The sequence below is a fragment of the Rhopilema esculentum genome, chromosome 6 (assembly GCF_057945365.1).
Source record: "Rhopilema esculentum isolate cy_ngs chromosome 6, ASM5794536v1, whole genome shotgun sequence".
Taxonomy (NCBI): domain Eukaryota; kingdom Metazoa; phylum Cnidaria; class Scyphozoa; order Rhizostomeae; family Rhizostomatidae; genus Rhopilema; species Rhopilema esculentum.
This window is the reverse complement of record NC_142820.1, coordinates 651249-677889: the sequence shown is the minus strand read 5'-3', so window position 1 is coordinate 677889 and position 26641 is coordinate 651249. Positions and strand designations below refer to the sequence as shown.

Below are 26641 nucleotides of genomic sequence, written 5' to 3'. Positions count from 1 at the left end.
AAAGGAAACATACGTACGTTGTTCACATGCTTTTCTGTTTCAGAATTTCTCAACTATAGTATCTTAAATCCTGACCATGAAAAAATACCGAATTATATCCCCCCATATCTGTATTGTTCTCCATACCGAACTTTTAGGGCGTGAACTAAGTCCCCCTAGTTTATAAAAGGTCTGCGAGTTGTATTGTCAACAGTGTGGCAAGAGAAAAACAACAATATTGCTCTTTCGTACATAAGTTCAAAATCTGTTCCATCCGTTAATTAATAATCTCATTGCTAGGTGTTACAAACTTACATTAAGATAAGAGATGAGAGGAACCCTTGTAAAACCTCCATCCCACCCCCTATCATAAGTAGCACTAACTGGACCCTTGAGGGCTCAATACATTCAAGAAATTAACAGCCTTTTTCTTCAATAAAAGGCTAATGAAACCCGAGGAAAAACCGTTAGATGGACTCCAGGAAAAATGCCTACCTGCAAAAACTGCTAAATTATACGTAGGGACACTTCTTTGAAATTCCAAAATGAAATGTTCGAAATGAATCGACATCTTGCAAATTAGTAACCACAAAACACGATATGACGTCGTAATCATCGATGGTAATAAGACATTTTAGATAAAGGAGACACTACGATAAAATTACAACTAAACGTTCCCACGACTAGTATTACAAGAATTATTCACATAAACATCTCTTACAAATAATAAAGTCACATCAGAGCACAGCTTCATACATACCACCCTCTACCGTTTTTTAAAGATTTCCTCTACACGTTAACTTAAGTAACTCAAATCTTCCTCTTCGTCTTGGTAGTGTTTCCACATCCCTCCTTTCACTAAATCAAATTACATTGAGCCTACATACTTAAAATGTAAATTGCTACAACGAATTGTCACGTTACGAGATACAAAGAGCCCTGTTCACAAACATTTAGACAGGGTAATGACAATGCAATACAATCTAAATCATCTCCACAAGTTTTGTGCAGTCAAAAATTTTAACTTAGTGACCTTCAAAAATATACAATCTCTGCCAAAAGTCCTTGGAACAACGAGTTGCTTAAGAACGATGTTGAAAAATTTCTGTTTCCGACAAAAAAGACAGACACAGCACCCCTTCTCCCCAAAACAATGTTGGTTGTAGAGGTGAATATCTTAGTTATCTGAAATGAGGCCATTGGGCAACACCGAGCCTCTTAACTTCACATACAACAACATTTTTCAACGGGAGAGAGGGGTGCTGTGAATGAAGCAGCATAAAATATTCAAAAATTTAATGTATTGTAGCAAGCCTTTTGGCAGGCATTGTAGATTTTAAGACAGGTAATCTTCTTTGATGGGGTACTTGGGCACTAGCGGGGTCTTTTCGTGTTTAGAAATGACATTTTAGCAAGCTTAATAACGCCGATCTGGTTAAGGTTTTGGCGTCATCCAACTGCATTTAATAACATATCAAAAATAATAAGATGTGATTCCCTGTTAATCTAAATGAACCAAATTAATGCCATTACACAAGAATAACTTATAGGATGCAATGCGAACTCAACAATCTACGAAACGTTCAACGTGCAATATCGCCTACGACCGGATCTTAATCGAATACTCTACTACTAAATTTATTTTTTTAACGCCTGACAGGACCAGCACGCTCTCGATTTTTTTGCCCCCGTGTGTTATCACTTCGACCCTCCCCAGTGTTCATGCCCCCGCGTGGCTTTTGTTGACCCGCTTGTCCTCCTCTTGGTCTATCTCTGTTCGCAGGGGGTTGTCCCTGACGTCCTCCAACTGCCCCATTCCGCGGCCCTGAATCGTTTCGTGCCTTCCCAATAAAATCTCGACGAGGGCCTCCGCGAGAGAGAACGGACCCACTTGCCCTCTTCTCTTCAACATTGATTGTCACCTTTCCAAACAAAATCGGCTGAAACACGAGAGCATAGAGTAATCAAACAGGGCACTGAGATATCGTAACAGTTGTCAGGAAATAACAGAATATTTATAACAAGGCGGAAATAAGGAAAACACTGGTTAAAAAAAGCAAATTTGAAAAAAGAATACGGGAGCGAAAAAGGTTAGCAGAAGTGTGAGTAAATGGTAAGCACAAACGGTAAAAATGGACCAAATGACCAAAGAGCAACCGGCTGTGATGTCTTTGGTACAATTCATATTTAAGAAACTCTTTACCTTCTCCTTCTTTAGAATCTTCTCAGCTGGTTCTGGCGCATCAAATGCAACGAAACCAAAGTTCTAATAAAAAATAAATTAGCAATGTTATATTTAGCATTGAAAATTTGGATTTTAAAGAAAATGAAATCATTTTGTAAAAGAGACAAGAAAGAGATTGTCTCGTGATACATACCTTTGGGTTGAGTCTGACCTCCACAATGTTGCCATACTCTAAAAAGCAAGATTGTAGTTTTTATGTTGTTGTTCCAAGGTTGAGGTATAATGAAAAGTGACAATGAGAAACATAAAGGAGTTGATAGAACGTTTAAAAGGAAAGAAGAGAAAAAATTTGAAGTAGATCTTTTATACTGAAGTAGATTACGTAAAGACTTTCACTAAAAATTAGATCCCTTTTTAGCGTCAGGTAGGCAATATACGGTGTAATTCCATCAGGCACAAACAACGATGACCACAGAAAGCTCTTTAGACTCCGCTAATAATTATCAAAACACTTTGCTCCTACCTTGGAAGATCTCTCTAACGTCCGCCTCTGTGATATTGTTTGGCAAGTTTCCAATGAAAATTTGGTGGTTGTCGGGGGGCGCGCCACTGAACTTTCGCCTGCCGTCATCGCGAACTTCTTTCCGCGGTAGTTCTTCACGACGTCTTTGCGATCTTTGCGGCAGCGGTGCAGTTTGTGGAGAGGTCTAAAGCAAGCAAAGTTTATTGAGGATTAAGGGATAAAAATGGAAGCATCTAGTTTAATTACGGATTTATATCGGTGGCAACAACTACCAATTATCTTTTTCAATCACACACAGCTTTTAGAATAACTGAAATCCAATAAAAAATATACAAATTAACAAATAAAGTCATTCCATTTGGCTTTCAGAGCCCCTTCAGCCAATGGAGAAACCATTTTCCTAATGTCAGAAAGGTCATTATGAAGGCAATTGAAACAATTAAACCAAATAAAAGATAACGTCATTGTATAACTGTATCATAAATAATTGAAAACATTATTAAAAGGAAATCTCAATTGAAAATAAACTCGAGATTTCTGTAAACCTGAGCCAAGATATCATTTAAAATAGAAGTGATATGTAACAGGTCCTACTATCAAACCCTAGTCATTGAGCAGTGCTCTGCTAGTGTCAGCGAAAACCTGTTGGTAATCTGGCATGCAATATACGCTCAATAGTCACGTGGTTCATATCGAGTTCTAGCAGCATGCACCAATTCACGGCGAACTTGCTAACTTTTTACCAAATTTACAATATCGGATTTAATGAAACACTATTTAAAAAATAAGAAATTTATGTCATGAGATACAAATGCACGCAAAATAATACACACCTCTACTTGTTGATATTTCACTAACGCGCATATTCTTTTAACAATTCAAGCAATGCGATTATGATCTTAAAACAGATTTGCAACGAAAATCGAACGAGAAATTAGGACTTGAAATAAATTTATGTAGGTATTGACAGATTAAATGAATAATCTTACCATACGCAAGCTTAGATTGGTGTGGTTTTGTGGTGCAGTAGTTTGAGATGTTTTTGTTAGACCGCTTACCTGTGGCTTGACAACTACAGGCCTGGAAACACTGGCATTAGCAGAAGGCGGTGAAGTAGCAGGGGTGTTCTTCTTGGCCAGCGCCGCCCATGTGACTAAAAATCAATAACGTTAAACAGATTAATATCATTTTACAGTAACCATTAAGCATGGTTGTAATTGTGTGGCAGTGTAATGCCAAGCGGTAATTGTAAGAAAGAAGAAACGTCAATGTAGACATGAATATACGAGTCTTTCTCAAATATAAAGACAGTAGCTTAACGAGAGCAAGAAAAGTATGTAAAAGAAATTCACCTTCTTTCAAAAACCTCACAAAGTAGAAGCTTGGAAGAAATAATTCAAGAAAATGCTAGGGTTTATAAGGAGACGTAGGACTTTACAGAGCCCCATCCTAGACCACAACGACCTCAGTTGACTGCCTTGACAAGACATTTGGGTCTAAGAACTCGGGTTTATTGGAAATTAAATTCAAGATAAATCTATTGCTTTCCTACCTGGTTTAGCAGGCCCCTCCGGCTCATTGGATTCATACAGCATTACATCTTCACTCACAGTTTCAGAAGTGACAGCATCTGGTTTTTCTTCCTCACTTGCAACTTCTTGATAAATAGAATTGTCCTGTGGGGCTATATCCTCATTTGATGCCTTTTAAAAGATTAATAAAGCTGGTAAAAGGTTAACAAATGAAAGAGCTGCTTAGTATACGTCACATCAAGAGCAACACAAAACCTGTGTCCATACTTCAAACAAATAAAGTCATTCCGTCAGGCTTTCAAAGCCCCTTCAGCCAATGGATAAACTATTTTTCTAATGTCAGAAAGGTCATCATGAAGGCAATTGAAACAATTAAACCAAATAAAAGATAACGTCGTTGTGTAATTGTATCATAAATAATTGAAAACATTATTGAAAGGAAATCTCAATTGAAAATAAAACTTGAGATTTCTGTAAACCTGAGCAAAGATATCATTTAAAAGAAAAGTGATATGTAACAGGTCCTACTATCAAACCCTAGTCATTGAGCAGTGCTCTGCTAGTGTCAGCGAAAACCTGTTGGTACTCTGGCATGCAATATACGCTCAATAGTCCTGTGGTTCATATTGAGTTCTAGCAGCATGCAGCCCCATCAAAGAAAAATTAAATGCCCATAAATGCCATATATGGTAAATTGGAAAACAAAAGAATAAATTTCTATTGACCAAGTGAATGATATTTACATCAAGATTTTGTGTATTTAGAATAAATGTTGACGTAAGTTGGCAATGTCACCCAAGATTATTGTGAGCAATCTATCACAATGAGAAAATCTTTGAAAAAGAAAAACCGCTAAGTATTGCTTTAGCAGTAGTTAAAAGGAAGAGTTGTAGCACTAGGAGCTACTACCTCAGAATCCAAATGTGGCTGGCTGGCATCTTTCACTTCAGTTGTAAAGTGGCCTGCAGTATCATCAACAACCTGCTCTTCTTCCATATGGTGATGACTCCCATTGGTAAAACTAAAAAATTTAAAATTTATATAAAATAATCAGACCCTTGAAAATTAAAATCTTGAAGTTTAAATCTAAGAAGTTGAGAACTTTTGATTTAATAACAAACCTTTGCGGTATTGAAGTTTCACTATCAAAATGATCAGCTGCCTCTGAAATTAGACCAGCTTCTTCAATAGAAGCAGTCTCACTTGGTAGAGCTGGCTGCTCGAAAACTGAAGTAACAACTTCATCTTTAGTCTCCTCATCATCTGCTGAGCCTGCCAAAATGGTAATAATTACAATTCAACACCTACATTGACACAGTGAATGTATTTCTCTAATAGATAACTAGTTTTTATAAACATATACATTTGTGATGAATCAAATTCATTTAAAGATCCAAAATGATGCAACATATGCTCCAAAATTTTTGTTCAATGCTGACACTGCGTGTTGAATAAGAAAGCAATTTTTCTCAGCTAATTATCACAAGTTACTTCTTGAATTGATTAAGAAGAATCAAACTGTTAAAATTTGATTGCCTTTGGTTTTTTGTTCAAATGTACAGACAATGGGTTTTATTGACATGCATAGCTTAAAACAGTTTAATTCAGGACCAAAAATATATCAAATTGGAACTTTGCCTCTGTATGTGTGGCATACAAAAACACAAAGTAGGCCAAAGGAAAGTCTCCAAAAATATACTAAATTGCGTGTGGTACAATATAATGCTATAATAACAATCAATGTAAGTAAATTATACCAGGAAATTTTTTTTAAAAATAAATAAATTATTTTATTTGTTATTTATTTTAAAAACATTATTCCTGGTACAATTTACTTACATTGATCGCTATTATTGCAAACGAAAAGTGGCTTCAAACCGTATTGAAACACAATAGAAATACAATAGTAATGACTCATTTGCTTTGTCTAGGCTTTCTTGCTCTTGTCAAAGGTGGTCTGGTTTCAAACAGTAGACTAATTCAACCAAGAAACGGAGAGCAAAAGGGGAAAAGGGGAAAAGGGGAGAAATATCAAGAAGTTAGACTATCTTAGTTCTTGACAGGCAACTGGTGCCTGATGACCAAATTAAGCCTATCACATGAAACTCAGAGTAGCAACTTAGAACCGCCTAGTCCTATATACTAATAGCATGTACAGCATGTAGAGCACTTTGTGACAGATCAGTAAACAGTTATTTTCATCAAATTCAGCAGGCCTGGTCTTTTCAGGCAAGCGATCACCCGCGTGCACCTCAGCACCCTCCTAGATCATTTAAGAAGGGTCATTAATTGCCCTTCTCACTTGCAAATTTTACGCTTATTGCCCACCTTAGAAATTAATTGACATTTAAAGGGGCTGTGTCACAGTTTTGAAAACAAACCAAATACATGGGACATGACTTGCACATCAGGATAATGGTGGATGGTTCTCCAGTGCACCGATAAGGTCGATAAATTGTATTTTCTGAGCGTATTTACCGAACATGGAATGGACAATTATTATGTTTCTGCATATGTACCTACTATCCAAACGAAAAGTGCATGTTGATTTGGTCTAGACTAAGGAAATGAAGCTTCATTCAATCATTGGCAAAGATATTCCGCCTCTCTTGGTGAATTTAGATGGAATTAGACACTTTACAAAAAAATTATTACTCCAAATTTGTCCTGCAAACTTTAATAATGTTTTTCACTCATAATTTACATCAGCAAGGTAGGTTTTTAGTGTCATTTCAGTCAATTTCTATAAACTGCTTCCTGCGAGTTTTTGTATCCTAGCTGTAAAAGTGGAGATCAGACTCAACCCAAAGGTATGTATCATGAGACAATCTCTTTCTTGTCTCTTTTACTAAATGATCTCATTTTCTTTAAAATCTAAATTTTTATTGCTAAATATAACATTGCTAATTTATTTTTTCTTAGAATTTTGGCTTCATTGCATTTGATGCACCATCCTTTATCCAAAGAAATATGGTGATAAGACTGAAGAAAGAACCTTTATTATTTGTTTCCTTAAATCATAAAACATCCAAAAATGCAAAAGCTTCACATGATGAGAATGACACAAAAAACTGTTTTATTCCATATTGGTTTACCTATTTGATGCAGGGTGTTTCACCCAAACAACTTTTGGAAACTGGTGTGTTGCCACGAGGGATGTCCCTTGTGACACAGCCCATATAAAGCTAAACCTATTTGTCACATCTTAAATATCTTTTTATTATGTCTAAACAACAAGATGTCTAAATAACAAAGGTTTGCCAGGCAGAACAAAACATAATGCAATTCAAATCCCGTAAAATACAATATCAGAGACTCAACGGACAAAACCTTACTTTGGCATGGGATGTTAATGTTAGAAGAGGAATGTTCAGGTTGAAACCAAACAAGAGTAGCATAGAAAGTTGTAGGGATTAGTGAATAAGAATCAAATTCAAGAATGAATGAATTTTTTGGCCATGAAATATAGCCGATAGAACTTTTAATTCAATTCGTTTGGTTGCATAAAGCACTTGAAACATTATTTCCTTTTCTGTTTTTAAGACAACTTTCTTTCTAACTTGCATGTCCGTAAAATTTTACTGATAAATTTACATTTTGTTCAAATCATCTGCCTGAATCCAACAAGGGGGTGATTGACCACCCGCCTGCTCAAAATTCTTACCGTCAGGTCTGAATTCAGCACATCTGTGATTTGAAGGGTTCAGACCAAGCTATACCCCCTTGAAGCATGCTGCTTGTTAAAAAACACTGTTTTAAAACTACACCAATAAATCATTCCCTTTGAACGTGGATGACTATTTTCAAATAGCTTGTACTATTTATAATCTAGAAACGGTTTGGATATAGAAGGACACTCACAATAATCTACAGCATTTTCATCTGTTTGCTCTTCATATTCAATCTCATCATCTTGATAACGAAATATGTCATTAAAGACATAGAAGCGTTGTGGTGCCTGAAAGAACAACAAGGTCAGAAGTGAAAAATTGGCTCAACTTTATTAATTTCACAGCAAAAAAATCTTACATATTATAAGATGACAGCTATCATGGTTGATGACACAATCAATAAAACTAATAACAACATGATTTGCTTACCTCTGCCTCTAGAACAAATGTCTGTGTGAACTTTCTCATAGGCATGCCACGGTTAGAAAGCTCTCCAGCCACCTAAAAAATACAGTATGGATATTAAAACTGGAAAAAAGATTAAATTAACATTGGTTTGATATCTCTATACCTAGGGGTTTATGATTAGAAAGCTGAAATAATAAAATGGTAATAAAGCTGAAACAACAAATAGGTAACAAACCTGAACAACCACACCATCATTACTAGTCCTTTGGCTATCAACTGACTTGATTTTCGAATAGCAATCCCTAAAATTAAGATCCATTATCTTGTTGTGGATGGCCTAAAATGCAAAGGTAGTTTATGTTTATGTACATATCAATCAAACAAACCAAAAATAAAGATTTACACAGACTTTATGAAAACATGCAAAGAGCTCATAGGAGAAAAAACAGTCTCGAAAAGGGCAAACAGAAGACAGAACAACTAGCAATCAAAACATCACATCAAGTGTGGTACAAAAATATATTAAATGTTTTATTAAATGAAAAGAATCACAGTCATCTTATTCAGCTTTCAAAGCCTCAACCAGCAGGATGACTATTTCAATAACACAGTAAAGGTTCTTATGGGATTATTATGCAAAAAATTAATATCAAGCTGCAATAAGATCAAAATGCAACATAATTGACAATTATGGAAAACCAAAAAATGAAGTAGAATCATGTAACTAAAAAACTGTATTTTACATAAATGAAAATATTCTTTAAGGAAATCTCAATTGCAAATTAGACATATAAATACTGAAAACATGAATAAAGATATAGAATCATATTGTGCATCTATAAAAGATCAATAAATATAACATATAAAAGATTAAGTTGTAACAGGTCCTACTATCAAACCCTAATCATTGAGCAGTGCTCTGCTAGTGTCAGCGAAAACCTGTTGGTACTCTGGCATGCAATATACGCTCAATAGTCATGTAGTTCATATTGAGTTCTAGCAGCATGCATCTACATCAAAGAAAACTTGTGAGCTATATATGGTGAATTAAACAATAGACATCACCATCAATTTGTCTTACTATTTGAAATTAAGTTCAACGCAGACTTTAGGCTAAATTTCCATTTACCTAATGCAACATAAATGTTCCAACACCATATACAAATATATTATATTAGGTCACCAACATATTTCTTTAGACTGAAATCTAATTCATTACAAAATTACTTGCCTCTTGACCAACAACTGGCTCAAATGGACGGTTAGGAAGGTTGGCATGAGTGAACAGAGAGTGCTTCATGTAAAACCTATTGAGACATTTTGAAAAAATTAGTGTCACACTAATCAAGAGAAATGATATATGCATTTATATAATTTACTTCTCATCATAATTATTATATGACTGTCTCTGGTGCTCAACTTAATTTAGCAATTAGTTAGACTTACATAAACAGACCATTCGTAACTCTGAGTTTCATGTAAGCAATCATCAGGTAATGAGAATGCAAACCAACAATTCTATATTCTTAGATATAAACTGATATAGAATTACCCTTTGAATTCTTTATATTCGAGAAAATTTTTGAATTGATTTCTAAAGAAATTTTTATTGCAAAAGGGGCACAAAAAGGCAATTTATTGTAATTGCAAAAACGATAGATTTGAAACAAAGTTGGTGCACGGTAGACATTTACTGCTTTCTAATGTTTACAAACAGACAATTAACCTTCCCAAATAATCTGAACCCTCCTTGAATGGAATAAAATTTGACCTGTTCTAATGACATTATCTAGGACCATGGATAATACATACTGCTAGGAAACAATATTATTCTTTTTACAACACTGATGACACAAGAAGACAAAGACTGTCTTTCTACATTGACAAATTGGTCAGAAACGCTCTTAACAAAAAAAACAATTTGCAACTGTATAAAAGTTCAAATCCACTGCTTTTTTTGCAGATTTCTGTGTAAATGACCATTATTCAGTATCACTGGATATATCTAAATTGCGCACAATCTTTTGCCAGTACAAAATTTGACAGTGGCTTTGTAAAAAGCAAACATTTTACAGCATACCGAAAAAGCTTTTTCATCTGACACTCCTCAGAGTAAACAACATGAGAATAAAGTTCCGGTTGTGGATCAAAATAGGCCAATAAGAAAAAAATGAGCACATGACTGGTAAAGTTGTCCAATCAGTACAGCGTGCCTATAGAAAAATTACCACTGGAGACAAAAAACGTACACCTCTTTTCTAAACAAGAGCAGCTTTTTCATTTACTTGTAAATCAATTCATAAACTTTTAGGCAAAAAGACAGCCTGGCTCTGCCAACTAACTGAAACATTGGCAAAATCTGGGTTATCTAAAGATGTCCAATGGTAGAATTGCTTGTTTTAACCATGTTTTTAGACCTAAAAGATCAAGGAGGCTGTTCTCTGATTCTCTGAACAGGGAAGGGAATACTGGAATCAGAAGTAGGCTAAAAATAAAGAAGAATTGCTGACATAAAAATGGAACTCACCAATTATATTAACCGTGATAATCAAAATGAGATGTCTTAACACAACAAAGACAAACACAAGAAACATAAGGAATACCTGTGCAACTGAGTTGGATCTTTATACAGCATTGTGTAGTACTGACGGACAAATTCACGCCCAATATATTGTGGGGTAAAAGTAGTAGCCATCACCATTTCTCCTGATAAAAAACAGTTTTTAATATTCTTCAATACCCCTCAATTCATCAAACAAGTTTATGTGTTTAAATGGTGTCAAGGTGATATAGAACCTGTCTATTGTCTCTTATCTAGCGTCTGAAAAGGTTAATATAATTGCCAACATCAGAAACAAAATCATTTTGAATAAACAATACAGTTTATGGTTAATAATTTTGACAGAATTAATTTAACATACAGCCCTTGGGTATTACTTCTTTGCACACAGATAAAAAGTGAGTAGTTGGCCCCCAGAATACATATATGTCATCAGTAACTAACACTTGAAATTAAGTCTTTCTTGGTTCCCTGTCTTCACAAAATTTTCAAAAAGAAAAAAATTTCCTTTACAATGTTATAACTTAGGTTTTAAGAAGACCCTCTATGCTCAAGCAATAAATAATCAATCTTAAAACTGTTCTCATTTCGAATTTAAAAAAATTTTGAAACTTGCTCTATTTCATAATAATAGATTAAAAGAAGAGAAAACCAAATACAGGGCATAATTCTCTCATTTATAAGTAGCAGGAGAGTTTGGAGCTTTGGGAGAGAAGGTGATCCTTCTTTATATATTAACATGGGCATTGACAAAAGGGTAAGTGGCTACATAAAAAATTAATTTAATTACTATCTGGTAGTGGGAACATTGAATTGAAGTGTTAACATTTTGTCCAAAGATCACACATACCAAGCAGTCCTGCCTATATTAGTGCACCCTAGCATCTCCTCAATCACTCAAGAGAGGCAGTCATTGGCCACTTCTCCAGCAACTTTTAAGTTAACTGCCTACCTTGGATTTTTGGTGGCATTTTTAATTAACAGTTTTTATTACCACCCTTATTGTCTATTCATTTGGAAAACTTTAACTTGTTAATGACTTATTCTAACATAGTGCATTAGCTTTCAAACATTACTGGTAATTCACAATTTTTCAAATTGGAAGAGTCTTCTCTGTGGTTTTCAAGGCTTGTCTACATGTATTGGACTTTTTTGAAACACAAATATTTTTATAAATACAGATACAGTCTTCCTCCTTTGATGAGTATGATTCATTCCTGGTAATATTAGGGGTGCGATCGCACGCGCATGCCTCCAGACATGCCTAAAACTCCCAAGGCGTGCTTTCTATCGCACGCGCAGTTCCGCGTTTTTAATTACTATTCTTTTTCTCTTTTGTTTCTTTCAATTTCTTGTTTATTTTCTTTTAAGTAATTTTTAATTTATTTTGTGTGGGTCATTTTAACTCTTTACTTTGTTTCCATTAGGCCCGATTTCCATTACTCTGCTTTTGTGTAGTCTCAGTTCTCTCACTCCGTTCTTTTGTATTCTCGTGAGCACATTACCCTGGACCACTTTTATTTAGTCAAAACGATAACGTGGGTGTTTCCATTACTCCATATTTGTCCGTTCATATCCTTTGCTCGAGCACTTTTTGAAACTGAGATTGAATGACTCCATTTTCGATTGCCTCTGTCTTCGCTGTTCCCAATAAAACAATGCGTATTTAAACAATTCAGTTTTGAATGACTCCACTTTGAACAGCGTTTTTAAGCATATCAATGAAACTCAAAATCTAAAAGAGATTCACTTGAATCTGTTCTCATACGGAAACAGAGTAATGACAACAGGGCCTAAAAAACTTGTCTCCTTTTTGTTGAATTATTCTGTTTTCAAGAAACTTCTTCTAAAATTCCATAAAAACTTTTTGGTATTATGGAAACCTCAAACACTTTTTCAAACACAACTTCTAATACAAAGATGACATCAGGTCTAAATCGTAAGGTCTCCATTTTATAGATCGCACATCATTGCACGCCTAAACTTTTCAAGGCATGCAATTACCAGCACGCTGCCAAATTTCATTTTACCAGGACTGATGATTGCACCTGCACGCATCAACGCAGGCATTGAGCAAAAAATGTCAGCAGTTTGACACCCCCATGAGTCAGACATTTGACCATTTTTTCTGACCTTCTTAGTATAGTAGTTTTTCAACAAAATGTTGAAAGTTTTGCTTCCAAAAGTTGAGCAACATTGCCTTATTCTTACAATATAGCTTTTTTGGGGAGATATGATGTCATACACAGGCCAAAAACTGCTTATGTGCAACTAATATAACATACAAAAATTCCCAATCTCAATACTTTGTGGCTTGGAGTTATTAAAAGCACCATTCAAGGCAGTTTTTAAGAATACTGTCTTTTTCTTTTTGGTTCTTTTCACTTTTGTTAATTGTGTCTTAATTGTAATACAAACAAGTAAAGGTAAAAAAATCAAACTGCTAATACCTTCCATAAAGTTGCCGAAACTAAGCTCAATTCAAGAGCTAGCAAAATATGAAAGTAAGGGCGATTTTAATTCACAAAAATTCATGCAATGCATGGCAATACAAGTAACGTTTTCCCACCAAACCACCCACCATAAGTAACGTTTTCAAATATAAACTCAGATAGGTAACATAGGCTCTTACACAAGCTGGAAGTGGAGGACAAGAGCATATTAAAAACTTATAACAAAAGATTTTGTAAAAAATATCTTTTTTTCACAAAAAGGAGGGAGGAGCATGGCCTCCTGGCATTTTGTTGTTGGAGGCCCTGGGTAAGAGTGTGAATTGCACGCATGGAGTATATTATGCGTGGGATACAAAAATATAACTAGCAAATGTATAATGTCTTTAAGTCTTATTTGCAACCTACAAGACTACCTTACAGACATAATTTCAAAACAGAATGAAATCATATAATTAGAATTAAAAAAATGATTTCAGAGGCTGGACCAATACAGCATTACTTTATTCTTCAGCATAAATGTTCAAAGAGGTATGTTGATGACAAAATCAAATAAGCATTTTGAAAATGCTTGATGGAAGAGTTTTCCAAATATGTCAATTATCAAGTGCAAGTTTCAAGTGAATATTCATATTGTGTTGCGTTGCAAGGCATAGCAATTACTCTATTAAAAAAGAACCAACAGTGAAGTTGACAGCATAGAAGAAATTAAAGGAATTAGAGATGAAAATGAGATTTGAGGAAGGATGAATTTCATGCTGGCAAAGAACACTAGATAGAAATTGCTGTTGACTCTTCTTAGCAGCAGAAAATACTTATATATGTAATGAATAATTGCTGCTTTTTTGCTTTTTGTCTTGAAAACCTTCTTGTCTTGGATATGTTCATCCTAACTTGGGTGGTGTTTTAAAAATCCTTTCAAAGCATTTTATCCATCAATTATACATTATGTAGAAATCACCAGTCTGACATGAATATGATCTAAACATCTAAGAAAAAATTAAGATCTAAGCAAGAGGAAAAGCAACATCTTATAAAATGTTACCCATTTTTACAGTTTTTATATACATCTAAACTTGGACCTTTGCAAACACATCACAAACTTGCAGCAAAAAACATTAGGTTGCCCTTGTTGCTGTATCATTACTATTCTTCTTTAAAGGCATAACTTGGCAATTGTGTGCATGTGGACAGTTTTGTGACCACCTAGGTTTTTGACAGGAATCAAAAGGAGCTACACAATATTCATGGAAACTTCTTTCACATGAAACGTGTTTTTAAGAGGAAAAACTATGTAAACGTGAGTTAGATCACTATATAATAAAACTTTATCCTGATCATAAACTTTACAAAACTTTGAATGTGGGGAATAAAATGGGTTTCTTTCACTCAAAGAGATCCTCAATTTTGGGGAAATTAAGGTTGTAAGATTCGCTCTCTCCGCATCACCAAGTACAAAATGTACATTAAAGGACAAGCAGATTCCAAAAACTTACTTTCATTCTAAAGTCCGCGCTTCCTTGAGCTTACAATCAAATAAAATAATGCTCCAACGTGAAAATAAATTATTAAGTAGCAGCAGGCTTTATGAAATCTTCTGCCAAAAGAGGCCTTCCTCTTTATAAAATCTCGCAACCTTAAAATCAAAAGTCCGCCAGAAAAACCTAAGTGTGTCCATAATTATGGAGCAAACTAAAATAAAAAGAATTCAAGCAGCACATTACTCTGAACGTAAATTTCCGGGCAAGTTCACTTCAAATTTCTTGAACAAACAAGAAAGCAACAGGGAAAGGGCAGGGCTACGGTGCATACACCTGGACCTATGAGACGAGACGTAGGCCCACGTACATTTTGACACTTGATTTGGGTGTGAAGACAATCCAGCAAACGGTACTCATGATAACATATTCACTCCTTTGGAAGCAAAATTAACAAATCGGTGGAATTTAGATTGTGACAAAACAATCTTGATAATTGTGAACAGTCTAAGACCTTCGAAACTAGATGGAAGCGACTCTGACAAGCGACGCGTGATTGATGCTCTATGGGTATAAACTCTTCGTAACTGATCAATGACATGGCATGAAAGAATCTCCCACTTACTTCGATTGCAGAATTACGTTCAAAATCTTCGATGGTTACTTTTATTGACTGCGTTGATGGAAAACTTTGTAATGCACAGTTTATTACCAGCAGAGTTGTGCATTTATTGTCCACAGGCACAGGCCCAATCCACACCTCGTGTTCAACTTCCCAAAGAGATGCTGTCCTCTACTTGCGTCACCTTCCCGCGGGTAGATTGCAAATAAACCGCAGAAAAATCCTTCGTAGCGACAAAAGCACTCATCAGTGTCAATGTTTGGAGTCTGGATTCGAGGGGATACCTTTTTGTTTGAAAGTACGTTTGAAAGCCTTTATTTAGGGGTATCATTTTTCTGAAAAGTGCGGAATTATCTTCGTCAGTTTTTGAAATATGTGCGGAACTATGGGTACCATTTTAAGAAATATGCAGAATTATGGGTGCCATTTTGAGAAAATATTGCAGAATTATTAGGAGGGAGATTTAGCAGTAACGAAATGAACGCAAAGTTAGAAATCAAAGAATGAAACATATGTGTAATATTGAGGTTTTTGTTGCCAAAAGACATGTACATTTTTTTGTAATTTCATTATTCGCTTTGCAGAATAACGGGTACTGTGTCATCATGTTTTCTTCAGATATGTGCGGAATTATAGGTCCGAATTTTTTAGCCAAAATCGCACGTCCCCGTCCAAAATTAAGCTTAGTTAACCCTCTGAGGGCCTGGAGCACCGGCTATAATAATCCTAAAAAAATGTCCTTTCTCTTGGTTTTCAGCATGTTGAGCAGAATCCAAAATGTCAACCTTCCTCCGGTCAAGAAAATCTTACTATAAAAATTTCCTCATTTCTATTGGGATTAAAATGGGCATCGTCAGGAAAAGGGTATTCGGTTAATATTGATCTCCTATCCTTGCAACTCTATTTTCTAAAACTTTTCCAAAAAAAATTCTAGCTTGTTTTCTTTTATAGATGTTTTTAGAGATTGATGTAAAGTTACAGGCTTATATCAATTGGTAAAAAATCCTGTCATAATTTAAATATATAAATTATAAAAGCTTCATGTCTAAATTGTACCGAGCAAAGCAGTTTTGCGAACCCGTTCACATAAAAGAAACTGGAGGTTTTTGAATGTTACTTCGTTTTTTTATTTTTTTGCATGGCTGAAAAGCAAACCAAATAAAAAATTTTCAACTTCCTCTAGTTTCAAATTTCTTAGCCATCTTCCTCAATTTCTCCTTCTTTGTTTCTATAACCGTCCTCCGGCCAGTGGCAGTGAGGTTTCCCTGACTATGATGTTGAAGCCACTGAAAACTTTTTAGCCCTCTTATCTGTACTGCAGTATGCCTCCTGCACAGCCCCTGCGTATTTCCACAGCCTTCCAATATTTTTACGGCATCTTTTTTGTGATGCTAATCTGCGACCATATGCAGTGACACAGGCTCTCTCCCGCACGAAATTGTCTTTGGAGTATATTTTCCACATAAGGCAGGCGCCAAAAGCTCGTCCTCCTCATCCCGTCAACGGCATGCATTTTTTAATTTTTCATGCACCGAACTTCTTATCATTGTTTTCCATCTTCTAACTTCAAGTAGGAGATTTTCTTCGAATCTTAGTTGCACTTATAATTTGTTGCTCTTCGTGTCTTAGATGCAAGTTGTATAATAGTGCTATCGTTTTAATAAGAAGTCTTTAGTAACACATTTTCTCTTTTAAACTTTGTCTTATTTAATTTTTTGCCATTATTTTAAAGTAGCCAAATTTGAAAAAGTCCATAATCAGCTATCGGGTCGGCTATCGGCTATCTGAAAGCATACAAACCCATAGAAAAGTTTAGGATGGACAGAATTCTCCATTGATTGATAAGAGAGTGCTTATGATAGTTGAGGTAACCAAAAAAGCTCCGGCGCAGCAACCTCAATATTAGCACTCTGTCTTTCAACTTTTTTGTCTCTGTTGTATTTATTGAGCATTTCTGAAGTTATGGCACTATTTAGCTAATGCACTTTTTTAAAGCACCTTCCGAACTCCAGTGGAACATTTGAGAGATCTGAATAGTTTTAGATTCATAAGAAGATTTAAAGGGATTTTCGGATTTCGAAAGGATTTCTTGTGGATCTTTTAATTCCTTTTGGATTCTCAGAGGATATTTTGAAGGGATTTTTTGAAGTGAAATGTCCCTCGTATAAAAGAGCATTACAATATTACAAACGAGAACATAACAGTAACATTGATCATAATCTGTAAAATATCTCTGAGATTTGTTCAGTATCTTTTAGAAACTATCGTGTTGTTTTGTTTATCATCTTCTTTTCGAGATCTTATCCTCGAAAACTTGTTTAAACCTAGAACACTTTTCTTCGTCGAAATCTTGTGTAAAGCTTGGGTGAGAGCTGATGTAATTCGATAGTTTCACATACAGTTAGTTTGATAGGTGCGGTCATTAAATTTGCAAAATATGATACCAAAATTTTCAAAAGTTTTGAATATGTACATTGATAAAAATTCCTTAAAATAAAAACTGATTTCTAGTTCTACCAATATTCATCTTCAAAACAAACTCTCAGCATCAAAATACCAAGAGGCCACATGTCCAATGAACTCAGTAGCTGTTGTGGATAGAAATCACTGGTATGAAACAAAATTAACTGTAAATGGTAGAAAACTGGTTGGTCAACGACTAAGTTCACAAACTCTGCAAACCACTTGATAAAATCTTGCAGAAAATGCTTAAGTTATCTACATGGCCGAATATGTATAAGCTACTATGAATTTTAGGCTGATCGAATTCATCTTTGCTATTTATTTAATTATTTCTCTAAAAATTGAAATGTTTATTTCGTTAGAGATCAAAAGGGTAAGGGTATTAACGCAAGTGTAATCAAACAAGGATCTATGATCTAAAGATTGCGTCATAACCAACCAATCAGCGCTCACCTCGTAATTTATAATCTGTATAATTTTTGTTGACGTCTTCCTAACACACGTAGGGCCTAAGTTAAGAGAGAAAAAGAGGGGAAAACAGTTGGAAACAAATATAGCGAGAAAATAGAATAAATCAAGATTTTCATCATGAAATGTGACTTGTGGATTATTTACTCAGCTATAACTGGTTTTGCAATTATCGAATATGGACATTTGGTTGAAGCTGGTAAAGACTACTACAAAATCCTTGGCGTTGAAAGGGATGCAACCGACAGGAAAATTAAAAAGGCATTTAGGAAATTGGCAGTAAAATACCACCCTGACAAAAACAAAAGCAAAGGTGCCGAAGCTAAATTCCGTGAAATTGCAGAAGGTATGTTTCAATTATCAATGCTAGAGGGCCTAGAGTTATTTTACCAAACAAAAAGCCCTTGTTTCCATAAGATTTTTTCCTATTTATTTAGTCCACAAATCGCATGATTTTAAAGTTCATGTTTTCTATATTGTGCAAATCAAAAAGTTTGATACCAGGTTGATCGATTGACAATGCTTAAGACACAAATTGAGTTTTGTTAATAAAATAAATGCCCTATTTTTCTTGTTGGATTTCTCTACAGTAAAATTTCCCCATGACTTTTACAGCATACGAGGTCCTATCAGACGAGAAAAAGAGAAAACAATATGATCGATTTGGAGAAGAAGGAATGAAAGAACAACCTGGATTTGAAGGATTTAATTTCAATTTTGATGACCTTTTCAAAAATTTTGGTGGATTTGGAAATAGTGGAGGTCAAAAAAGAAGGTCAAATGGTGGTGGATTCAAGTTTAGTTTTGATGATATATTTAGCCAACATGATGATGATGATGATGAGGACAGCTTATTTGGTACTGCACACCATGGTTTTGGGGGCCATGGGTTTGGGGGTCATGGGTTTGGAGATGACCTTTTCTCTTTTGGCTCAAAACAAGAGACATTTACCAAAACTGAAACTCGGTCATCAGGTGAACATTTTAGCATCATTGAATCGTTTTTTATTAATTATGCTAACATGTTGAATTTATGCATTACCCCCTAATTTTCTCACAGACTGTGATGACATGAGATTTTTAAAAGTTGATGTTAGAAAAAGGTCAAGCCTGCTTACAGGCTAGAAAGGCTTTAGGGGCAATGGAATATATTATAGATGAAAGCAATGAAATGGAACATAAGGGGTGTATATCATTAAATTTGCCTGCATGTATGCTTTGCTATGTGTTAAACTATAATTCAGGAACATTCTTGTCTCAACAAATTCAGGAGCCTGGTAATGTCATAGGCTCACATAGTCTTGAGCAGGAACTGGGAAAGTAGGGGGGGGCTGAGTGGGTTTAGCCCCCCAAAAAATCTCCAAAATGTACTTAAAACCATACAAAAAATTGCCTTGCTCTTGGTTTTTAGCATGCTTAGTCCCCTAAAACCTTTTAGGCCCCTCAATCTGTAATATGCTCCACAGTCCTTGTTGAGGCTATTCCCTTTACTCAAAACTAAAATGTTTTGATTTAGGAAAGCTGTTTCAAGCTTTGACAGTTCAGCTCTTATCATAAATACAAAACCCATGCATGCCTTGCAAATTTCACAAGTTGCTTTATAAGACAGAAGAATTTTGCAAATTAAGTGAATTTTACAGTTAAGATACCTAAACACCAAAAGGACACTCCATACTTTCATTCAGTTGACTTAGGGCAAGAGAACACAGATTGTGTTCAACAAATGATAAAATGCAGCAACTTACTCAGTAGAAATAGTTTAAAATTGATTTTGCTTTAAAAGGCATACTTGTATGTTGGCTCCAAGCCTGGTTTTTCGGGCGTTTATGATGCCAACAAATCTTCTATAAAATCCCCAGCTTTCTCTGTACTCTTAAGAACTCAAGTACTATGTAGTTTAATCCAATACATCAACATTTCTTTTGAAAAAAAACATTTATTTGCAAATTCTCAGCTGCACAGTTTCTTAAATTCTCAAGATTGCCTGATCCTTACGGGGGCTATAGCCCTTACCTGCATTGCTACAAAGTTCAGATAAGTTTCGCATTACTTTTTTTGGATTATCATGCTTTTGATTTTAGCTTCAATTTATGCTATTTAAATAAGTTGTATGAGTGTTTATTTACCTATGTTATTCACCAACTAAAGAAGGAAGGGATGATAAATAAAATTTCATTATATTTTAGGACAAACATGTCGAACTGTCACAAAGAAAATGGGGAACATGGTAACAACTTATACACAATGCTCCTAACAGTTTTTCATAACTTGGAGTTAATATGCTGTTATATAGTATAAGGGCAAAAATACCTTGTACTGTTGCCGTTAGGTACACGCTTTTTTATAAGGAACCTACCTCAAGGCCTAGTTTCAAAAGTTCCTTTTTGTAGACCTCAAATTATCAAATTGTAGTACCAAAAGTTCCTTAATAGTTCCTTAATTTGTTTTGACTAAAAAAACCTTTACACTCAATAGGGAGGGGCGAGACAGCAAATACGAAAACTACTCAATGCACTTGACACACAAATTGCAAACAATCTATGTGACTATTGGCTGCAAATGAATGGAAATGGCTTTTTAGTTCTTAATGCTTGCAGTTATAAAAATTATTCAAATCGAAAAGTTCCTTAGGGATTTCAATTTTAGTAGTATAAGTTCTTTAAATATTTTGGCCTTCTACATATAGGTTCCTTATAAAAAAAGCATGTAAATGAATATTGATTCAAAGTCTTTCAGTGTAATCTTAAAGCCAAGTCAAAACCAAATCTGAAGTTAGCATTCAGCAAGTGAAGTCTTTTTCATAGCAGCTGAAAACCCTGCTGAAATGAGGGCTTCGAATCCTGTCATGATATTGTATTTCAAGTATGACCAAAAAATCTCTTAAAATTAGGTTTTGTTTGATTGAGCTTGTTTGAACTGTTGGATAGTGCCCTAGCCAGCAAAAAATTACAGTAGTAACAGTCCTTTGCCTTTACATACATTGAAACCTTTGAATCAGAATTACTGTGAATCTATACAGCCCTAGCTGAAATGTGTCATCTGTTTTATTGTACCATTTCATTTATTTAAAAGTTGATAATGTGCAGAAATATGTTGTTTTTATAACTGTCTTCTGCTTTATTCATTGATGCCAATATAGATCCTTCTACTGGTCTGTTGGTGGGTAAATTAATGTAGAGTAAACTGACATCAAGGCTTAAAAGGAGCTTTACTGAACAGAGATTGAAAGGATTTTCAAAGTGGGATAGCCATAACCATACAAAGTCTTAGTGACTTTCGGTGCATATCTTGATGTCCTAAAAAAGATTTGCTACATCCAATATCCTTACAAAATATTGTATGACAAATATATGTAAATAAACATGTTTCATGCCTCAAACATATTTACTTGAACAATGTTCTTAAAAAACTCACTAAAAGGCTTAAAAAACTTTGTTCTTAAAAGACTAAAATTTTGCCATCTGACTAAACACCAGCCAAACATCAGAAACTCCAGACAGATTTCACACACCAGGTCCCAGGATCCTGCAAGCTGCATTCTAGTTTATTGTATAAACAAATATTGAAATAAGGGATATGGTTACACTTTGTAAAGTAAAATGCCAACCTGGCTTGCATTTACCCTTTTTGAAACCAAATACTTGTAAAGCAGGGGCAAACCAAAAAAGGAGATAACTTTGTCAAGGCTATTTCATTTCAATACAACATGATTTCCATTTCATACTTCTTCTTGTACAGGTGGCTCAAAAGAATCTCTAACAATTTTAGTGCCTGCATCTCCTGCTCCCTCGGTTGTGGTTGTGACAGTGGCTCCCTCCCCATGCATTTCCATCAATCGGCCAACTGAATGAAAGTAAAAGGAGAATTAAAGAAACTCATGTGATAGGGGATGACTGTACTATGAAATGGTTACTTATGACATAGTGCAGTTCTAAAGCTTTCTGAAAATGACATTTATAATGCTGAATTAATTATTGCACCACAACAAGCAAAATAAATGCAAAAAATAACCGGTTTCTGAACCAAGTTATCAATTTGAGTTTAAGAAAAGTGTGACAAGAATAAACCTAAAATAAGACTGTGAAATATTGTTATCAGATCCTGTATACAGTTCTATCATCATACAAAAGTAAAAAAATTCTTATGCACTCAAGTTCTTGTTGTAAGAAAATGTAAGTGTTAATGTTAGAAAACAAAGCTTTTAAGAAATATCACATGTAATGCATAAATGGAAATTTAAGCTGCTTATAAATCTAGCGAATTCCAAATACACATGCATCACTTTTGGCAACAGGGAACGAGAGCAAAGAACATGGTCAGTTCAATCTCTAGCAAGGTTGCCTACAAATGCACTAGGGACATAAACTATTCCACAAAATTGCTTGTAGTCTTTGAGATCTAAAAGATCAACCAAATTTATAATTTTTCCATTGGACATTTACAAGATTAAACTAAAATAATGACAAATTTAGGATGATAGGCAAAGCCTGGTCATCATTTTGTCAAGCAGTTTTAGAAACACCCATCTACATACAAATGAAAAACCACTATTGAGTAGAGAGGAGAAGCTTGTTTCACCCTTGGACTCCACAAGTAATATTTTCAATAGGCATTTTGTTGTGTTCGGATTGGTCTACTTTGATCCACAACCGTGAATATATATTCCCTAGCTTTAAGAGTTTTTGAAAAATATGATAACAGATGAAAAGATTTACTAGGTATTGAAATGTTTGTTTTTTAATATAAGGTTTATATTTTAGATAGCATAGGTAAGCACCCCCTATAAAAACCATCGTTTTTGAATGACACATTGAATGATAAACAACAGCCTAAACACCAGCTACCAGAAATACTTAGAAACACAATTTGTTTCCATCAACTTCAAATAGGCATAACAGAGGAAAATATACTTACAGTCAAACTTTGGCTTTTTGAGACATTTGACTTTGCGAATATAGACTTCATGGATTGGATAAATTGACTGGCATGACTTTTCAATTTCTTTGCTCATGCTGTCTGGGATCCTATGCTCAAAAAAGGAGATATTCATCAATACTTCAGTATCAAATATGAGCTGTCAAGTAATTTCAGATGACTAATATATCAGACTTTGCCTCTAATTCTGCATTTGGATACTAGGTTGGAAATGTTAGTGATTCATCAACTTCTAGTAAAGATTGGAAGTGAAGTTCTATACATGTGCAATTACTTTGCCTTAAAGTAAGGTATTGACATTGTGTATGTAAAAACAGGTATTTTTGTTCAGTTTATCACAAAAATTTACCCACTGATACATTTAATTTTCTTTTGGCAACAGGGAACGAGAGAAAGGACAAGGAATAGGTCCAGTCCCTAGCAAAGTTGCCCTCTTTGATACTTTTTATACAAAATAGCAATAGTATATATATATTGCAAACAAGTTTCTGAAACTCACAGCTTTTTGACAACTTCCTTCAGATCATTTGAGGTTACTTCCTTTGAAATAATGTCAACCATCTTCTTACGAATGGCACGAACCTGACTTGATTTAGCATAACATGTTTTTTTGATTTGGTTCATTCTCTTTTTGGTGAATCCAATACAAAATACTCTCAAGAGATATCCATCTGTTGTCTTCACATCAATATGAGCTTCAATCATTGTCTAAGAAGCCAAAATTAAAAATAGGTTAACAGACATCATCATTTAACATTGATGCATCAAGCAAGAGAGGTCTTCTCTCTTTATAATTCTTTAAGAAGTTTGATGTTTAATATTGTGGTTTAATGATATGATTGATAAATATCTGTATATATTTGTTCAAATGGGTATGAATGGGACCTGCCAACAAGGAAATGTCAGTTCAAAGCTTACTTCCACCACGAGGCTCACCAAAATGTCTTTACAGAGCATTGATAGTGATGCTTCATAAACAAAATTAGATGCTTAACTTTCATGGAAATGCTTGTGGTTACTCACTTTTCAAAATGTCAAGTGAAGGAAAACTACACACTGCCCCTTTCAGACTTGCATAAAAAAGTTACTGTTTTCCTCATGTTCAAAAGAAATTCCAAAAGAAGCCTAAAATAATCTGAACTGACATCTGCCAATTGCATATTTTTGCCCACATATGCACTTTTTTAACCCTTCTTTTAGAAAAGTGTGTTTAAATTCTTTTTCATTTTTATTGGAGCAGCAAAATAATAAGGCTTTAGTTGGAAAGATATTATCACGCTATATCAAAAAATTAATAATAATTTACAAGAAATTTTTTAGGATATTTATCTTGAGGAAACTTTGCAAAATACATGTTTTTCCCTCTGTAAATTTAAATGCATCAATGTATGTTCATTAACCTACCTGCCATTTCTTGACAAGTGATCGGAGTTTATCAGTTGTCATATTGACACCATGGAAGTTTGTCAAGCAGTGGCGTCCTTGTATATCTTCAACAATAAGCTTGAATTTTCGGAAAGCTGAAGTTTCATCTGACTGTAAATCTGCTTGGCTGATTTCAAAAACTCTACCTTTTAGTCCATCTGATGCAATCTCTGTAAAAGTGGGTTCAAACTTTGTTAAATGAACTTTGAAATGTGGGCAAAAGATTTTCCTTATTACAGTTTTTGGGGATACTTGTACTTCCTAATAGTTGATAGTTACCAAGTAAAAATATAAATATTAGGTCTTACCTAGTTAATTCATTTAACATAAGGTCATCGCTTGTTCTTAAATGTTTATTTAGTATATAAATGTGTTTTATGCTATATATAGCTTGCAGACAAGAAACGCTTTAATGAGGGAGGTTACTATCAAGATTCCATAAAAATACTAGCTTGCAACAATAAATACTATGTGACAATAAAACTTGAAATGAGGGTAAAATTGTACAAGAAAAATAAAATAAATTTTTCCTTATTTTCCTTGTACAATAAATATATATATACATTTATTTCAGATTATACTGAGGTTACAATTAGTTGGCTAAAAATTGCCACTTTCTGGTTGAAAGCAAGAATGATTATAAATATGCAATCTAATATATATACTTATACTTATACAATTTTTGCAGAGACTCATAGCCTCTAGCAAAATCCTACAGGGATCACACAGGTAAAAGGGAGAGCTGAGGGGCAAAATCTGAACCTCATCTGACCAAAATCTGCAAAGGGAAAAATCTGACCACCATAGCTCAACAGCGACAATAGAAATGGTTGAGACTTGCTTGCAGATATAAAACGGGTATACAAAGGCTATTTTACCCATGCAGCAGATATGAGGGGACATTTCTATGTATAGATTGCTTAGTTTCTTCATTCACTAAACTGCTTCTAAATTTGAGAAAACTTATCAGCAGAGCCATTTGATGTGTATTGTGTTGTACTAATGCTTTAAAAGTGTTTTCCTACATCACATAGAATTTTGAAGCCAAACGAGTATTCTTTTTCATCATTTTGCCATCTACTAACACTATCTGCATTTGATATAACTGTGGGGTAGTTGAAAAGGAACAAGCTAAGTCAGAGAAGGTTTTAAAAAGAACAAAGAAGCATCATAATAACACTAAATCAGGCAACATCTGACTCCTAAAGACAACAATATTTTTGCTGTAATTCAGCAAGTAGGCCAGCAAATAAAATCACAAATGTTTCAGCTTACTTGTCCCTTGGGTCCTTGTCACTGGGGTTTTGCCAAGGTTTCTGTTGGCAAAAAGTGCGGGAGCCTTGACATCATACCAATCCTTTTTCACGAAAGGGTCAATACTGAAGAATGATAGAATTTTGTCAGTTCAATAATTGATCAACAACAGCAATGTAAGGTAAAATTATATGAAGATGAGAACAAATTGTATTAAGAAATTTGCAATATCAAAGTTAGCAAAAATCGATGGATAATACGGGTCGCTGACTAGACAGATTTCAGCAATAAAATAGTCACTGGACTATCCAAGAAGCTAAGTATTAGTTTAGGTGTACTTTAAAATCAAACTTGACTAAATAAAATAAGTAACACAGTGCCAAGAAAAAAAGCGAGTTAACTGCTCCAAAAGAATCCACTCAAATCAGTATAATCGATCAAGGAGGTCACTATTTTGATGGCAGAATCTGAACGATATACAATAAACTTCATTATTTTCTTATATTATAAACTCACATCTTCTTTTTAGTTCCCTTTTTTCCTTTAGACAGTCGCTTGTTCTTGCCGACCGCCATGATGTGCCTAAAATTTGACACTGAGAAGAGGGCTACCAATTCCGTTCCAGGCCCTTACATCCTCGTGGAGAATATGCGGAGGTGCTACACCAGAGTGCTAAGGCAGGAGCTGC

General features: G+C 34.7%; 3 protein-coding genes across 4 annotated transcripts; 1 reads left to right on the top strand and 2 right to left on the bottom strand.

Moving 5' to 3' along the window:
- Window positions 1-217: 217 nt before the first annotated feature.
- Window positions 218-15586, bottom strand: LOC135686003 (ras GTPase-activating protein-binding protein 1). 2 transcript variants are annotated; one of them, XM_065202145.1, is made up of 14 exons: window positions 15412-15586; window positions 10902-11004; window positions 9530-9605; window positions 8534-8635; window positions 8320-8391; window positions 8081-8177; window positions 5341-5491; window positions 5129-5240; window positions 4240-4390; window positions 3677-3840; window positions 2688-2871; window positions 2358-2395; window positions 2183-2245; window positions 218-1919 (listed from the first exon to the last, which is right to left on the bottom strand). In XM_065202145.1, exons 2-14 carry the CDS (start codon window positions 10997-10999, stop codon window positions 1626-1628), a joined length of 1602 nt encoding a protein of 533 aa, XP_065058217.1. In that variant the 5' UTR covers window positions 11000-11004; window positions 15412-15586; the 3' UTR covers window positions 218-1625. The 2 variants fall into 2 exon arrangements, with proteins under 2 accessions (XP_065058217.1, XP_065058218.1); XM_065202146.2 differs by having other exon boundaries at window positions 3746-3840; window positions 15412-15584.
- Window positions 15587-18343: 2757 nt separating this feature from the next.
- Window positions 18344-24824, top strand: LOC135686006 (dnaJ homolog subfamily B member 9). Its single transcript, XM_065202149.2, has 3 exons — window positions 18344-18685; window positions 18955-19314; window positions 20526-24824. Exons 1-3 carry the CDS (start codon window positions 18460-18462, stop codon window positions 20591-20593), a joined length of 654 nt encoding a protein of 217 aa, XP_065058221.1. The 5' UTR covers window positions 18344-18459; the 3' UTR covers window positions 20594-24824.
- LOC135686005 (small ribosomal subunit protein eS1) lies at window positions 22016-26606 on the bottom strand. Its single transcript, XM_065202148.1, has 6 exons — window positions 26470-26606; window positions 25975-26078; window positions 24679-24869; window positions 23774-23982; window positions 23254-23363; window positions 22016-22182 (listed from the first exon to the last, which is right to left on the bottom strand). Exons 1-6 carry the CDS (start codon window positions 26526-26528, stop codon window positions 22058-22060), a joined length of 798 nt encoding a protein of 265 aa, XP_065058220.1. The 5' UTR covers window positions 26529-26606; the 3' UTR covers window positions 22016-22057.
- Window positions 26607-26641: the final 35 nt, after the last annotated feature.